The following is a 17470-nucleotide window of genomic DNA, read 5'->3' as shown; positions in this document are numbered from 1 at the left end:
TCTTGTGGTAAAAGGTTCACTGTGCATCTGAACCTTCATCTATGCAAATACCATATCAGATGGAGCATGTATTAAATATGGTTCTTGTCAATGGCTTTGGTCTGAGAATGTTTCTCTCTGGAAAATGTAATTTAATGAAAATCAAAAGCTGGTTTTAATGAAAATTTCCCACCATTCAATAGGGAGAAGTGAAACAAAACAATTTCAAATCAACTTTTTGAAGTGCAGTCGCATCTCTTCCCTTTAAAATGGTCATTCAAAAGAAAAAAATGTTTTGAAAGAAAATCAATAAAACATTAACCAACCAACTAGTTTCATTTTGATCCAAAGTCTCAGAATTTTCCATTTCAACACTTTTCATGTGAAACTTTCTGGAGTTTTTCCACTTCACAATTTTTGAAAAAATATTTATCACGGTCCAAATTCTGCTGGTCTCACCCATGCATGTTGTCCCGTTGAAGTCCATGAGTCTAATCATGTCAGTAAGGCTGGCAGGATTTCAGCTTACTTAGTATGTCTGTGATGACAACACAGGGAACTTCTACAGCAGATGGGAGGTACAATCCTCAACTTGGATAGCCATGCACTCACTAGCGCTGCATGTGGTAGCCAAGGGATGGGCAACCTATAGTCCATGGGGTACATGCGGCCTATTGAGGTTCTACATGTGGCCTGTGTGCAGCATTTCCTGAAAGCTGAGTGCTAGAGTGGCCATCCATGAGAGATTCAGGTGCCACCCAGCTGGTTAGCAGAGCACCTGCAGCTGTCCACAACAGCAACATGTGTTTCTGTTGAAGGCGAACATCTGCACTTCCCTTGCTGCACATAACAAAGTTTGTTCCACACATGGGTAGGAAAAATTAGAAGGAAAACTGCCCATGAGATGTTTTGTTGACTGCTGCCCACACACAGGGTTGCTAGATTCTGCTAGTTTCCATCTGTGTAGCTTTCTTCCTGTCAGTATCACTAATGTGACACAGATGTAAATCAAGGGTCCATGAAGTGCGCTGCATGCTGATTGCACACAACATTGTGAGAGCCATGCACTCCCTGTGTATCCAAGCAAAGCACTGCTACGGGTCCATCGGTGCACCCTGCTCACTCTACATACAAATACAAACTATCCTGGGACACTGTCTTGGATACAATAGTATTGTGGCCCACTGAGATGAAGGAGGGCCATTCACATAGCCCACTTTTTAGTCTAGGTTGCCCAGTGCTGGGTTAGCCCCTAAAACTAGCAGAGGGGCCTCAACAGCACTGGGGGGCAGCTCAGACTAGCTGCCCAAGTACACATCCAAATGATTGGGTGGGATTGGACATGGATGTCCAGTCTGACCCAGCTGCTATTTTGAGGCACTAGCTCAAGCAGAGCTACAATGAGACATCTACTGGGTTGGAAATCACACTTCCCCCACTCCCATGTAGATATGGGCACGCTGCTCTGTTCTCATACTGCTGTGCTGCACAAGGCAGCCTGGGCTGCAGCAAAACCACACAAATGCTAATAATACTTTAACCCCAGCCACTACTCACTCTTCTGCTCCCAGAATATACTAGTGTGTGAGCTCTTCCTGTCCTGCATTCTGCACACCACAGGCCAGAACCTCAGCTAGTGTAAATCAGAGTAACTCCATTGGCTTCAGAGCAACAAAAATGATTCAAGTCCTAGTAAGCATGATCTATGAGGGGAGACTGAAAGAATGGGGTTTGTTCAATTTGGAAAAGAGAAGGCTGAGAGGGGACAGTTTTCAGGTAGCTAAAAGGGTATTACAAGAAGGAGGGAGTAAAATTGCTCCCCTTGGCCTCTGAAAATAGGACAAGAAGCAATGGGCTTAAATTGCAGCACAAAGGGTTTGGGTTGGAGATTAAGAAAAACTTCTTAACTGTCGGTGTGGTTAAGCACTGGAATAAATTGCCTAGGGAGGTTGCGGAACCTCCATCATTGGTGAGATTTAAGGGTAGGTTAGGTAGACACCTATCAGGGATGGTAGATAGTGGCTGGTCCTGCCAGGGCACTGGACGTGATCCGGCTTGCTGGGGGTGAGGGGAGACAAAGGGTGCAATTGCTTAGAGGCCCGGCATTTCAAAGGGGTCCAGAGCTCTGGCTGCCACCACTGCTACTTTGGCAGCTGCAGTGGTTGATGCGTGGGCCCCCTGTGAAGTGCCAGCCATGCTGCTCTGCCATTCTGCAGGGTGTGGAGGGGCAGCACCGTTGACTGACCCAGGTCCCACCTTTCCACCCTTGGCCCTGTCCCTTCCAGGTCGTGGAGCTGGGTCCCCTTCCCATTGCGTCCCAAGACCCACAGTGGCCATTAACCCCATTGGATGTGATGCCCTCTCAAGGTCTCTTCCAGTTCTAGTATTCTATACCTATTACTTCAGTGGCCCTACAATTTACATCTGCTAAGGAGCCGGTCCATCCCTTTTTCAAATCACACAGGAACTTGTTGAAAAAGGACCTCCTTTTAGTCTCCTCCTGCATCTCTGGCAGTGCTTGGCATTTCACAAAGCGGGATTAGCCATCTGCAATTCAGCACTGTGTTGGTCTCAGTAAGCCAAAGAGTTCCAGCTCTTGGGCCAAATTCATCTCGTTCACTTAAATGGATTCACGTGAGGGGTGAATGGGGGCACACTGTTCATGAAATAAATAAGAGATGAAATTACCTATTTTCCTGCTGAGCTTGATGTAAAGCCCGACCAGGAGAAGAATATACAAGGCAGAGCTCACAGCTGAGACGAGAATGTTTATCCACCAATAAACATCTGAGCAGGTCATTATCCTCCCAGCAAAGTGTCCTCACAGGATTAGTAACGGCTGAACAAGTCCCTGAGGATGTCTACAGAAAGAAAAAGACAAGGTAAGGCTATCCATGAACCTAATAGCAAGAGCAATCAGCAGCAGCATTTTCAGGGACAGATTAGCACACAAAGGAACATGGCTGTATCACCCAGGCTCCAATAAAACAGCAAGAGTGTGCACATCTATCTGCACAATAGTGGGGAACAACTCAGGAACAGGGATCCCTCCCGGGCACCTTATGCTGCCTGCTGTGCTTCTTGGTTCTTCATTCCCCTGGAGATACCCTGAGCGACAGAGGTGAAAATCATGCAGTACCTCACAGGACTCCTGCCCCCATAAATCAGCTACCAACAAAGGGTGGGGGAGAGTGAATGATAACTATGGGGCTGAACTGTACCAGACAAATAGCAGCAGCGGTAAGTCTCTCTTACCGTCTACTGAACCTTATATGGACTTGAGTGTGTGATGCGTCACAGCCCGCAGCAGTAAATGGGCAGAACTGATGGAGAAAAAACTGCAACAGTCTGAGCAGACTGATGGAACCAAGAAAAGACGTCGATGTGGCACTAAAATAAACTGAGTGGCAAAGGTGAAAAAAAAAGCAACGGAAGGAACTGTGTGTTGGAAATGAAGACAGAAGCAAGGTTAGAAGGAGACTTTATCATCTCTAGTCCAGACCCCATTGTAGCTTGTGTTGATTTCCACCAGCCAAAGATCTGACCCATTAGGTTTCCACAGCAGCATCAGTCTGGCTGGAAAATTAGCTGTAGGAAAAGAAACAAAGAAAGGGCCACCTTCTAATTTCTAATTCATGGCCTGTCTTTTAAGAAGCACTGGTCCTCGGCCTAGCTAACAAATTCTCCATGCTGTGACAAACTCACCAGCTTGCTATGCAGCAGCCACGAGGAGAATACAACTCCTGTTGGCTTGTAGGGGAGATTTTCGACTGATTTCATTACGAGCTGGATTAGGGCCTGAGTAGGGAATCTAATTGTAGGAATGATAATACTCCAGACTTGTATTGTGCCTGTTTTGCATTGTAATGCCCCCTCCTGTTGTTTCCAAATGTATTGCCTTACCACAATTTACTTTATATGTACTTTTACCATAAAAATGATTCAGAAGGAAAAATAAAGCACTACTTTATCATTCAGGCCTGCAGTGATCAGTGCTTAATAAAACTTGATGCAGATAATATGGAACAGAGTTCCTTATAAGCTGAGCGCTTGGGCAGCCGCCCAGGAGAGAGTCAGGTGGTGCCCTGTTGGCTAGCCGAGTGCCCACAGCCACCCACAGCAGGCAGCATGTGTTTCCACTGGTGGTGCACTTCTGCACATGCCTTGGTGTGCATAAGAAAATGTATTCTGCTCATGGATGGAAAAAATTAGAGGGAACCCTGATGCAGAACTGTAAATAATAATGTAATGCCCCATCTACCAAGATATGCCTCCACTAAAGAGTACCTATGTTACATTCTCACCAGCACAGCCGACATGGGAGCTGGATTAGGTTTCTATAAGGGGTTTTCTAAATATTACATAATGAGAAGTTCATGAAACCACTTGAGATCAATGAGAAACAATTTCTTATCCCATTTTAACATTGGGCTAGATGACATGTTTTCAGGAAGAAGCTATGTTTGCTGTAAATTGTAGTCCTGCTGCACGACAGACTGGTCTTACTTCAGAAACCCTGATGTTTTTTGCAGTCAAAAGCACTATTCCCAAAAGTAAGTTTATGAGTCCTGAAACATACAGAGCAGCCACCATTTCTGTTGACTTCAGTGGGAATCACCCTGCACTACAGAGATTAAGCATCTCTCAGTGCTTGGCCCACCCGGTGCAAGCTGGGTCCAGAGTTATTCAGTAACAATGCCGTAATGAGTAATAAATACCTTGTTCTTATATGGCACTTTGAATGCCAAGATCTCAAAGTAAGGGTAATGCAGCCTCAGACAAGCCGCTAGTTAGCTGCAAACCCAGAGCTCTGTTCAGCACCCTCTACTCACATGAGAAGTCCATACCCATACAAGCAGCCCCACTAACTTTGATAGGTCATCTGTCTTGATAAGCCCTTGCTAATGAAAGAGAGCAAATGATCACTTGCTAATTTTCAGCTGCACGCTGTGCTAACAAGCCAAGTGAGCTTTGCTGAGCATGAGGCATTAGAGAATATGTAGAAAGGCATGCAAATTGTGATTTTTTTAAATGGCTTATTCGGCTCCCCACTTCCACCCACCCCCAGGCATTCGGGATTTCCAGAGAATGCTCATGCATTGCTCCAGTGTCGTGCAGTTCTGGTGAATTCTTTGGACATTTCCATACCATTTGCAGTAGCGAGCTTCTCAGCCTGGGTCAGTGGTTTTGAGCTAGGGGGTTTCTTACCACCGTTCTAAAAACAGCTATGTAGACAGCACTTTGAAGATGTGCCCCATTCTGGAGATTGGGCCTCAAGCCCATCCCACCCTAGGCTTCAGAGCCTGAGACACAACTTCAAAGGGCTGTTTACATCGTTGTTTTTAACACACTACCGTGAGCCCCCCCACCCACAAGCCTAAATCTGTTCCCCAGGCTGAGAAACCCCAAATCAGGAAAACACATAAGCAAATACTTAACTGAAGTTGTTTATGATCTTTTGTTTCCAGTGAATGCTCTGGGAATAGGGATGCAGCTTCAAATTCGTTTGGCCCAAGATGTTACTGATTGTTTTCCAGGAGTTTTACCAAAAGAAAACAACACTCTTCAAAGCCATGATTATGAGTTCCCAAAGGTGCAGGAAATCATTTGGGTGTCTCTGCCCCTCTGTTAACCATTCCTAACAGGAAAACCCAGGGTCACTGGGTGGGGTCTTTCCGGTGTAAACGTTAGAAAGGCCTGTTTGACAAAGTTTGCTTTGGTGAACTTTTATTGAAGTGGGTTTTTCCCACAAAAGTTCATTACCTAATAAATAAAATTGTTAGTCTTTATGTACTACAGGACTGCTTGTTGGTGGTGTTTTTTGTTTTTGTTTTTTTGTGAAGCTACTGCCTAACACCACCACCCCTCTGAGACTATTAACTGACCACTGGAAACCCTAATCATTACACTCTGCATAAGTCTCACTGGCTGTTGGTTAAGAGTTAAAATAATTATTACAAAAGTGAGACAGAGACATGACCCCATGTGTGTATGGAAGTAGATGCTGGGGGACAGGGGAATTACATTATTATTTACAGTTCTCTATTATCTGTGACAAGTTTTTATTAAGCACCTATCACTGCAAGTTAGTATGATAAAGCGGTGCTTTGTTTTTCCCTCTGAAATATTTATATTGAAAATGTAGCTATAAAGTAAACAATGGGACCCTGATTCCTCATTTTAACTTTGGAGAACTCCTGCAAGCCAATAATCCATCACAATGAACAATTAATTGATAATAATGAACTTCACGTTTTTTATAATGTTATCTGTTTGTTCATTTAAATGCCCAGAAAAGCATCAGATAAACAGAATTTAAAAACTGATGAAGGAATGAATAAAAGTCACAAAATCCTAAGCCCAAATTTAGTCTCCTAAATAAAAGAGGTTGGATTTTCAATGTGCTCCCAATAGGATTCCTGGGCACTCAGTACATCTGAAAACACACAACACACACACACATTTTTATTTAAAACTGGCATGTGGATTTAACAGCCAAACATTAGGTACTCAGACCCAGAACCTCAAAGCTATTGGGGCACCTAATGCATTGATTTCAGTGGGAGCTAGGCACTCACACACCTTTGAGGATTTTGCACTCTGGTCCTGATTCAACAAAGCCCTTAGGTGCTTTTGCAAAACATGACCTAGGCTAATTGCCCTCCCCTTGCAAATTAATGGGAATCACTAACCCAGCTCCCTTTGAACATCGCAAACTTAAACATGTGCGTGACTTAAAGTTAGTACTTAGAGCCCATTCAAATCGTTGTGACTTAAGCACACAGATAAAGTTAGATATGTATTCTGCTGTACTGGGGGCTACCAGCTTGAAACTTTGGCTGTAACATCTGAGAAAATTCAACTATATAACTAAGGTTCACAAGTCAGATTGAATTTGCGTTGTGTGATTTCAATTTTGTTCAGTTTTTGAGAAATATCTTAAAATGATCAAATAATTAAAATGAAATCAATGTTTATGTATAACCACTAGTAACCAACGTCTTCTATACAGAGGCAGGATTTAGAGACCATGATGACAGGAGCCTTGGAAATCAGCTCGATGGAGGTGCTGTCTGTACTGCGGATCAGAAAATTATTTTCTATTTTGATCCCAGAATAGAATTTGAATTTACAAGCGTTAGTCCAAAAAACATTTATCAAGAATCTCATTCAACTTCCCCCTGAATTCATCTTCCATTTATTTCTACTTACCCAAAGAGCTAGACAACTACCAGACTAGAAGTCCATTGCTTGCTGGATTTTTTTTCCACCTCCCTTATTGAACTGATACATCCCCAGAAGTATCCTTCTTAGATGGCTGTCATTCTTAAATGGTTCATTTCCTATTGTGGTGCAGGAGATGATGCTGAAGCAGATAGTATCTGAAAGTGAGTCGGTGGAAAGGAAATTACAAAGAAAGACCCAAATCCAAAATTCACTAGCAGGCAGCTTTTTAGTTTACATGATTATAGTTAGATAGAAGAGATTATTTTAAAAATATACATAAATATATATTTTAAAGATAAAATCTAATGATATATTGACTGTGGAGGCACTTGCTTTGCTTAGTGTGTTCTCTCCCGCCACCCCCACAGTCCCTTGTTAACTCCTAGCTTATTAATATTGCAGATTTTGTGAAACTTTTATTCCTGTTAGTAGCCCTGGCTCAAGGAAGATGCTTAAGAGAAATCAAGGATCTGCAAGGAACTTTTACTACTAATTGTCATGGAGCGTGGGGAGTCACCGGGTCCTTCCTCCCCAACATCTGAAGCCAGTTGTAACTCTCAGCCTGCAGAGAGAACAGAAGGTTTATTAGTTGATGGGGATATAGCGTAGAACAGACTTGTCTGCACAGCAACCAGAAGCAAACAGTACATCTATCTGGGCAAGAGATAGTCCGGAGGAGCCCAGAGCCCTGCCCCCTACTTCCCCAGACAGTGGAAACGGCTCACTCCCAGCCACCCAGATCAAATTCACACAGCCAGGCCCTCTTCCAGCCTTTGTGAGTGCTTCCAGGGCAAAAGCTGTCACCTGGTTGCACTCTTCCCAGCCCACAAGTCTCAGGTTATAAAGGCACAGCCATGATATTCACGCAAAAACTATCACACCCAAAACTCCCATCACTAACTAGGTATTGATGCAGTGCCTAGAGAAATCAAAGCATTACCCGAGGTTACTGTAGAACAGTATGAAACACATGCAACATAACCAGGGAAATAAAATCCCCACTTTGTCACTCTAATGGTTGTTGAATGTAGCAATCGTGGGTTATGTGCCTGATCCAAAATCCACTGAAATCATCGGGAAGACTATATTGACATCAGTTAACTCTGGATCGGGCCAATTCACTACAGTGCTTAAGCATATGCTTAAAATTAAGCAGGCATTTGAGTGCTTTGCTGAACTGGAACCTCTATGTACAGCTAGAGCCAAATCTTGCCCTTGTGACCACTCTCTTTGGTGTCAGTGCCAAACACACTGCTCCAATAGTGTGAAACCAACGGAGTGGTGCAAGCAAACCCGCTTGCGATTTACACTAGACTAGAGATTCAGGCCTTGAGTATGTTCATTTTCTTTCAGCATTCCTGAATGAAGAGGAAGTCCCAGACTCATCTAGATTAGGACTTGAAGGGTAATGTTAGCAGTTCAGAAGTAGTAGCAGTAAGCATCTTCCACTCCTACATCTTGGAGCACAGACCATTGATGACCATTCAACAGCATCCCCTGTCCTGGGTGATTTTTCCCAGTTCTGACCAGGTGTATCCTGTCTTTTTAGTTTCTGCTGTCAGGACTCTAGGTCAGGTGTTTCTTGGGCTCCTCTTTTCCTTTTTCTTTGTGGGTTCCAAATGAAGGCTTGGCTGGTGAAGTTGGTGATTAGTTTTCTGAGGGTGCGTCCAAACCATCGCCATCTTCCTGATTTCTTCTTCAGCAAGAAGTTGGTGAGTCAGTTGCCACAAATCTTGGTTGTTGATGGTGTGTGGCTGGTGGATCCAGAGGATTTTATGGACGCAGTTATTGATAAACATCTGGATTTTTTTGAAAGCCCTCTTTGTTATTCTCCAAGTTTCTGTTCCATCCTGCAGTAACTGATTTGACATTGGAGTTGAATAACCTGGTCTTAGTCTGAATGCTGATCAGGTTTTCCATCCTACAGGAATTTCTGATACTCTAGCATTTATTTTCATCCTGAATAAGGATGAAAAAAGTTCAAAATTTCAAACATTTCACAAAATGAAAAATTCAAACAAATTACTTTCAGGAACATTTTGAATTTTTTGAATGAACAAAATATTCCGTCATTCAAAACTACTTTTTCTCCTTGCATGGCCAATTCAAAACTAAAACATTGTGAATTTACTTTTGGACTTACTACTGAAAAAACGGAATCAAGAGCTGATATCTTCCCACAGAGAATTTTGATGAAAGCCATGTTTTCCTATGGAAAATTTCAGTTCAAACTTTTAAACCAGCTCTAGCACGTAGTGGCTAAAAGCTGTTGCTGACAGTGGCCAATGTGAAACAAGTTTCCTGAATCTCAGACAGATCACATCACAAAACCGCAGCAATAAATAGCATATTGCCTGGGTAAAAAGGCCAAGCATTGGTAAACCCTGAACTCCCCAGGTTAAAACTGAAGACCAGCTACCCATTGCCTGTCAACGTACCTGTCTTGTGAACAAGGAGATGGAAGTATCTAAGGCTGTCAGCTTTACATGTGTTTACATAAATTCCACTGGTTTCTGCTTTAGTCCCTCCAATGGCTCTGTGAAAAAATTCCTTTCTTCTGGGGGGTAGGTGAGGGGAATTCAAGCAGCTGAAGATCAGACCACTGATTAAAAAAATACTGTAACAGTGTAACGGCAACAGGAAGTGGCTGCTGATCAGCTATCTCCACCGGGCTGCTGGCTTATACTTGTCACGTGTGAGCATAAACAGCCCCTGTGAGATGCTGCACTGCCTGCCCCAGCTTGTGTTGCTTGCTGCCCTTTTCGAGATGAGCTCAAAGCAGTTTGGTCTGGGGTTGATGGAGTAACAGCTGTACAATGAGATGAAATGGTCCAACAGCTCTCGTTATTTTCTAGCCTAGGCTCTTTGTCCATCTTTCTTGCACTGCGAAATCAATGGCCTTTTACAGGTGGAAATCTCCTACACACAGAGATGTTCAGCTGGGGGTTAATTAGTCTTTTATTTATTATTAGATGTATTCCAGTAGCCTGAAAGAACTTACAATGTGCATAGACAAAGAGGCAGGGGGAAACAGGCACAGAGTGTGGGGATGTGATTTACCCACAAGCACATAACAGGGCACAGAACCCACATCTGAGGTGTTTAAATCTTCCAAAGAGAGTTACACACTCAACTCAGGCTGGCAGAGTCTCAGTCCATAGAGTCATGGAATCCCAGGGCTGGAAGGGACCTCAGGAGGTCATCAAGTCCAGCCCCCTGTCGAAAGCAGGATCAACCCCAATTAAATCATCCCAGCCAGGACTTTGTCAGTCCGGGACTTGAAAACCTCTAGGGATGGAGATTCCGCATAATCTTTCTAGGTAACGCATTCCAGTGCTTCACCACCCTCCTGGGGAAATAGTTTTTCCTAATATCCAACCTACACCTCCCCCTCTGTAACTTCAGACCATTGCCCCTTGTTCTGCCATCAGTCACTACTGTACTGAGAACAGTCTCTCTCCATCCTCTTTAGAGCCCCCCTTCAGGAAGTTGAAGGCTGCTATCAAATTGCACCTCCATCAAGCCATCCACTGGACTATACTGCCTGTCTCGGGCAGCAGCAATATTTTGACTCCAGCTGAAGATCTAGCTCCAGTTGTAATACCTTACTCGACAAATGATCCTAATGGCAGGGCTACTCAGATAAAGCTCTCATGCTGCCCTTCATCCCAAAGCAAAGCACTAGGATGGCACTACTGTGTTTTTTAAACGTGGGAGAGACCCACAAATGCTTGTGAGAATTTGCAATACCTCTGGTGAAAGATAGTCACTAGGTCCTCCAACATGTAAGGCTATTCTTCAGTCTACACATTCACTCAAAATGATCTACAAGACAAATTCCAGTTTGGCAAGCTAAATTCCCCCAGCCATTTCCACTGGATCCAGTATTCCTCCTCCCATAATGTACCAAGCAGGCTGCCATGTTTTTGCACGCAGTTAGCAGCAGCATTTTGCACCAGATGTGGCTGCACTTTCGTGGTGTTGGGGGAAGTCAGTTTTGAGAATAGGGGACTGTGTTCTGCTCTCAGCTACACACTCACTGGTGCCATCCCTCGAACATCAGGAGAGTTATGTCAGCACCATGGAATTTTGCTCATGTCCTACAAGTGCTCTGAGACCCTTCAGCATGAAAGGCCTCATATAAATACAGAATATTATTCAAACAAAGAACCTCTGAGTCTGATTCTCCCCCCGTTGTCTCCTTGTGTTGTAGTGCACACAGCAGGCACTACAGGCTATTAGAGTGGAATGGCTCTGCCTGGCACATGCTTTGAACTCACGTAAATACACACGGAGCAAGGTCCTGGAGTCAGTCTGCTCCTACAGTTTCTGGCTAGGCCTTTCAAATGCAAAACAACAGGGATGAATTTGGGAGCTCGTGAGGTGGACAGGATCCATCTTTGCCAATCAGACTCAGGTTACAGTTCTGAAACTACTGATTGTATCCAGTGTTCCCTGGAAGCTTGGCGCTTGTGCAGCCACTCAGGAGAGATTCAAATGCTGCCCAGCTGATTAGCAGAGTGCCCACAGTTAAGTTTGTGTTTCTACTGGTGGTGGTGCATTCTCACATATGCTTCAGTGTACATAAAAAATTTATTCAATAGATGGATGGAAAAAATCTGAACATAGAGTGAAAAGATTAGAAGGAACATTACTTGTATCTCAAAATACTGGTGGGGTCTGAAACAGCTTCATACCTGCTGTCAGTCTGGGATGCTGCACCTCTAGATAAGCTGGGATGACTCAGGAGCCTTTCCCTGAGAAGAGAAAGAGGTAAAAAGAAGGCCCACACACCTCTGAGTGCCCAGGCTCCAGAGGTGCCAACACACTCAGCTAAAATAATCTGTAGGGCAACAAAGGCAGTGGCAGAGATGACTGTCTATCTGATCAAACAGGCAGGAAGTGTGCCAGGGAGGGAGTGATAAAATGCACTCTTTGGTACTGGAGGGAAGCAAACACAGACATTCAAGCGGGAGGAGACCTATTCAATCCCCTCTGGTCCTTTGCAGTCTTTTCTGGAGCACTGGTAGAGCTGATGCACTGGTCAGCATCCACCGATTTTGCAAGCAGACAAATGTTGTACCTGTGCTGAGGTTATTATCTATTAAATACTGTTCGAACCAGTGCACTTGGTGTTTGAGGTGGCAGAATGACCATTCTGAAGGCCAGAGTCGTTTCTTTACCCCTTAGCCTTGGACAGTATGACCAGCAGCAGGGCAAGATTTCTATATCAGTGTTTCTGAAACTTTTTGAGACCATGGAACACCAAACAATAATATTTAAATTTTCTTCAAAAATTGTTGACATACAAAAAAAAACACAACATACAGCAAAAACAAAATCAGGTATCCTAGCAATGAAGAAGTTACATTGTAGCTGCTTTTAACAACAGAAAATATATCCCATCAATGTATTTTTCCAAAGACTCTCAGCACACTTGGAGTTGTTCACGGCACACCACTGTTCTGTGGAACATAGTTTAAGAAACACTGCTCTATACACACTGCCTCCTGCCAGAGTGAGAACATGGCTGTTTAGCCGTGCTCTCGGTGGCAGCACACACCAGAAAAGTCATTTGTGGCTGTGGCTGACTGCAGTCATGGGCTTCAAGAAAGGCTAGCCACTGAGTAATTATCCAGGGACAAGATGGGTGAGATCGTTTCTTTAATTGGATCATCTTCTGAGGGTGAAAGAGAGACGTGCTAGCAAGATGACAGCTGGTACGCTGCAATTGTACTTTGCAACTGCACGGTACAGACATACACAGACAGTAACGCCACGAAAAGGGCTGAGCTCGGGTGATGCCAGGAACAGAGCAGAACTCTTTAGGGCCCCTTCATACTGGCAGAGCTGCATTAAGTGTCAGGAACCAGGCTGAAAATGCCAGGCAATGGCAAATCAGGCTACACTGGTGGCAAATTTATCCTAACATGGCTGTTCCTGGTGGGCAGAAGTAGCATTGAAAAGATGATGGTGACGAGACTGGTGGGAGAGCCTAAACGGGCAGGCAGATGAGTTCTTCGTCCTGCAGTAGGCTGTATAGAAAACAGCAGCAGTCCAGTGCCATTGAAGGATCACCCCCAGGTACAGCCATTATTCGTCTATCAGCTGAGCAGTCCTACCCCTGGAGAAGTGTAGCATGACATTGAATACCATGACACTGCCCTTACACCCATAACTCTCTGTGGCATTCTCTCTGACTCTCATCATGATGACAGGGAATGTTCTATTTCCCTGACTTTCTCGAACGGCTGCTCAGCCCTGGGGCTCATCACTGGTATTCTCCTGAGAGCACATGAGGTTGAGGCAGTGTATTACTTCGTGTCAGCACCACAGCTTCTCCAAGGCGCTTTTTTCACAGCGTAACCAACCGTCTCACTTCTCTCCTCAGCTCCTGTCTGCCCACAGAAACCTGCTGGCTTTTAAAGCACAAAGTTCATGATCATCCTTAGCATTTCTGGAACTCTCCATCCCAGGCTCTCAAAGCACTTTTAAAACATTCAGTAAGTTTCAGCACCCCTGTGAGGCTGATCAGTATCAATTATATCCATTTTACAGATGGCGAAAAAGAGGAACAGAAAGGTGAAAGGCTGTACCTAGAGAGGTGAGTTCCTTTAGTTCCAATAGCTTTTGAGCAGCTTGTGGAAAGTAAGCAATACTTGGCAAGATCAGGCCTTGAGTCACCTGGCAAGTGTATGGACATTAGAAAGAACCCAGATATTCTGACTTCTGGTTTTATCCTTCAGCGTCTCTTCTCTTCCCATCTAATCAAGCTATATTGTGTCCATTATCATAGTATATGAACCATCCTTTACCTGTAAGGTAGGAAGGAACCAACAACTACTCAAAACCTAGCTTTGTCTGCATTAATTACAGTTAATTAAGATAACATAAGAATGGCCATACTGGGTCAGACAAAAGGTCCATGTAGCCTGGAATGCTGTCTTCCAACAGTGGCCAATACTGGGGTCCCATGGACAATGGACAGAACAAATAATTCTCAGGTGATCCACTCCTTATTACCCATTCCCAGCTTCTGTCAAACAGAGTCTAGGGATACCATTCCTGTCCATCCTGGCTAATAGCCAGTAATGGACCTATGCTCCATGAATATACCTAGTTCATGTATGAACTTTATTACAGTCCTGGTCTTAACAACATCTTCTGGCAAGGAGCTCCACAGGTTGACTGTGCGGTGTGTAAAGAAATTCTTCCTTTTGTTTGTTTTAAACCTGCAACCTATTAATCTCATTTGGTTATCCCTAGTTCTTGTGTTATGGAAACAAGTAAATATTTTTTCCTTATTCCCTTTCTCTAAACCAGTCATGATCTTACAGACAAATACTCTCCCTTAGTCTCTTCTTTTCTAAACTGAAAAGTCCCAGACTTTTTAATCTCTCCTCATATGGCTGCTGTTCCAAACCCCTAATCATTTTTGTCACCATTTCTGAACTTTTTTCAGTGCCAAGATAACTTTTTTAAAGTGAGGCAACCACACCTGTATGCAATATTCAAGATGTAAGGATACCATGGATTTATATAGAGGCAGTACGATATTCTCTCTCTTATTTTCTATCCTTTTTTAATGATTCCTAACATTCTGTTTGCTTTTTTGATTGCTGCTCTTATTAGCCATGTCTACACTAGCCCCAAACTTCGAAATGGCCATGCAAATGGCCATTTCAAAGTTTACTAATGAAGCGCTGAAATATATATTCAGCGCCTCATTAGCATGCGGGCGGCCGTGGCACTTCGAAATTGATGCGGCTCGCTGCCATGCAGCTCGTCCCGATGGGGCTCCTTTTCAAAAGGACCCCGCCTACTTCTAAGTCCCCTTATTCCCATCTGCACACAGGAATAAGGGGACTTTGAAGTAGGCGGGCTCCTTTCGAAAAGGAGCCCCGTCGGGACGAGCCGCGCGGCCGTGAGCCACATCAATTTCGAAGTGCCGCGGCTGCCTGCATGCTAATGAGGTGCTGCACATGCATTTCAGCGCTTCATTAGTAAACTTCGAAATGGCCATTTGCGTGGCCATTTCGAAGTTTGGGGCTAGTGTAGACATGGCCATTGAGTGGTTGTTTTCAGAGAACTATCTACAGTGACTCCAAGATCTTTCTCCTAAGTGCGGCATCACTTAGGGCATTGTGGATTTTTAATTCCTCTGTTTAACTAATGAACACTCAAAACAACTCAATTTCTGTTACCACACTATTCAGTCCTGTTTAAAAATCATTTATTGCTCTGCCAATAATAATGTAATTTAATACCCTTAAATACCCACAAAGTTAATTAAAAACAGCAAAGATTTGCTGGCCTAGTGCTAAAGTGGAATTCAAGTCACAGAACTGATAACTTGCTCCCCAGGCCTTTTGGGACTCTATTCAGCTCTGGTGTGATAAGAGAATAAAGTGCAAGCTTTCTGGGGCAAGGAATCTCTTTTTAACAAATGCCGATCCTTAAGCAGGATCTGATGTATTTCTGAGATAAAAAAAGTTAAGGCTCAAGACTTAGAAGCCTCCTGCTAGTCCCCATAAAACATGGGAATGACTGGGTATCAGCCATGCAAAGCAAATATGTTCAAAGTCAACACTCCCCATTCTGTCTAATCCTTTCAGCATACAGATTACCAGGTGAAGGATGGTGTTTTCTCTGTCTCCTTTTCTCTGACCCAGACTCCCCTTCTTTTCAGCAGATGGATTCAGCACTGCCCCCAGGTTCATTAAGAGGTTAAGCAACTTGGTTACAGTGCCGGTGTGTCATATTAAGAACACAGATCAATGACTTTAATAGGCTCTGTAGCCGAGCAGTTTGGTAATTATTATATGAAATATTGTTTCTTCCAAAATGACACAAGTTGCCCATTACAGACATGCCCTTTAATTATTTTAAATAAGCTGTTTGAGAACAGCTCCACTCTCTCTGATACGGTGTAAATTTAGAGAAACTGAGCCACTGAAGTCAGTAAAATTACTACAGTTTTGTGCAACAGTAACTAACATCAGAATCTGGCCCTTTTAAGTGTAGGATTTGCTTGGGGTACCTTAGCTTGAATGGAAAGCTCCTTCTATACCAGCTAAGCAACTGGGAGTTTAAATCAAGTTACCCAGGGAATGTACTTACACATACTTAAAAAAAGAAGAAAGAATGCCTGCAACAATTATGTAAAGCAATGACTATGTTTCTCAGAAATGTGCACATAACACACATTGGCCGAGGCTTTCATAAGAGCTTAGCATCCATTTAGGTACCTAAATAAGAGACAGATTTTCAAAACAACTCGGCACATTGAGTGCTGAGGTCTTCTGGAAATCCAGACCCAGCTGTAGGTGTTAAGCTCTTATCTTTTGAAAATCTGCCTGATCCATTCAGACTCACAAATTCAGTACCTTTTCTTCTAGTTTATATAAGGGGTTTGCTACCCACACAGTGGTCTCATTTTATAAGTATATATTTGTTAGCTGCAGTGCAGCAATTTGTTGGATGCCCTATGAAGCTTTGTGCTACTGAAAGTGCAATTCTGATCTGGAACATAATGGTAAAGGTGTAAAACTTTCTAAGTGAAATGTGCTCACTTTGTAGATGGAAAAAAAAGTGCTTTTTAAGATGACTGCCCCTGCAGACTTTCTGGCTGTAAGAGTCAGCCTGGGCTCTTTCCCTTTCAGATATCATCACTAGTTTTCCTTCTAATTTTTGACTCCCATGATCGGAATAAATTTTGTTATGTGTACCAATGCACATGTGGATGTGCATCATTGGAAATGCACGCTGCCAGCAGTAGGTGCTGGACGCACTCTACTACTCAGCTGGGTGGCATTTGAATCTCTTCTGGGCGGCTCACAGCTTAGAGAGAACACCGATTAACATCAGAAATCAACATCCTGCTGCCCAAGTTCAACCTTCCGGGACACATACAAGCTTGTTCACTGACTGGAATTCAGGCTGCGTCTTGCACATGTGTACCTGACTGGAACTTGGGCAATGTCTGCCCTGAGGAGCTTAGCCTCCTGTGTAGCTGAGCTAAGGGCAAACTTCTAGTGCAGGCAGCGATGATGATTCTAACCCCTGATTTGTACTCATGAGGCTTTCCTCTCCTTGAAATCAGGACAAATCCCTGGTGCTGCCAGTCTGTTAGCCAACAGACCTGAGGATGGTGAGGAAGATGGAATTGAACCCACAGCTCGTTCTGTGGAGCAAACAAGAGCAAAAGGATACAATGCAAAACCATTTGATGGAAAGTCTGTCACTGATTTCAGGCCTTAAAGCA

At 43.7% G+C, this 17470-nt stretch overlaps 1 protein-coding gene across 3 annotated transcripts in view; it reads right to left on the bottom strand.

Moving 5' to 3' along the window:
• Window positions 1-17470, bottom strand: part of RHEX (regulator of hemoglobinization and erythroid cell expansion) — a 39953-nt gene that overhangs the window by 5409 nt on the left and 17074 nt on the right. For 2 of the 3 annotated variants that reach the window (XM_074977322.1, XM_074977321.1), the window contains 2 exons: window positions 7192-7768; window positions 2668-2840 (listed from right to left, as the gene is read on the bottom strand). In XM_074977322.1, the coding sequence (XP_074833423.1) occupies window positions 2668-2779 (112 nt within the window). In that variant the 5' untranslated portion in view covers window positions 2780-2840; window positions 7192-7768. The remainder of the gene's footprint in view (window positions 1-2667; window positions 2841-7191; window positions 7769-17470) is intronic. The other variant, XM_074977323.1, reaches the window with a different exon arrangement.

The sequence above is a fragment of the Carettochelys insculpta genome, chromosome 26 (assembly GCF_033958435.1).
Source record: "Carettochelys insculpta isolate YL-2023 chromosome 26, ASM3395843v1, whole genome shotgun sequence".
NCBI classification, from domain to species: domain Eukaryota; kingdom Metazoa; phylum Chordata; order Testudines; family Carettochelyidae; genus Carettochelys; species Carettochelys insculpta.
This window is presented reverse-complemented; position numbering and strand designations above follow the sequence as displayed.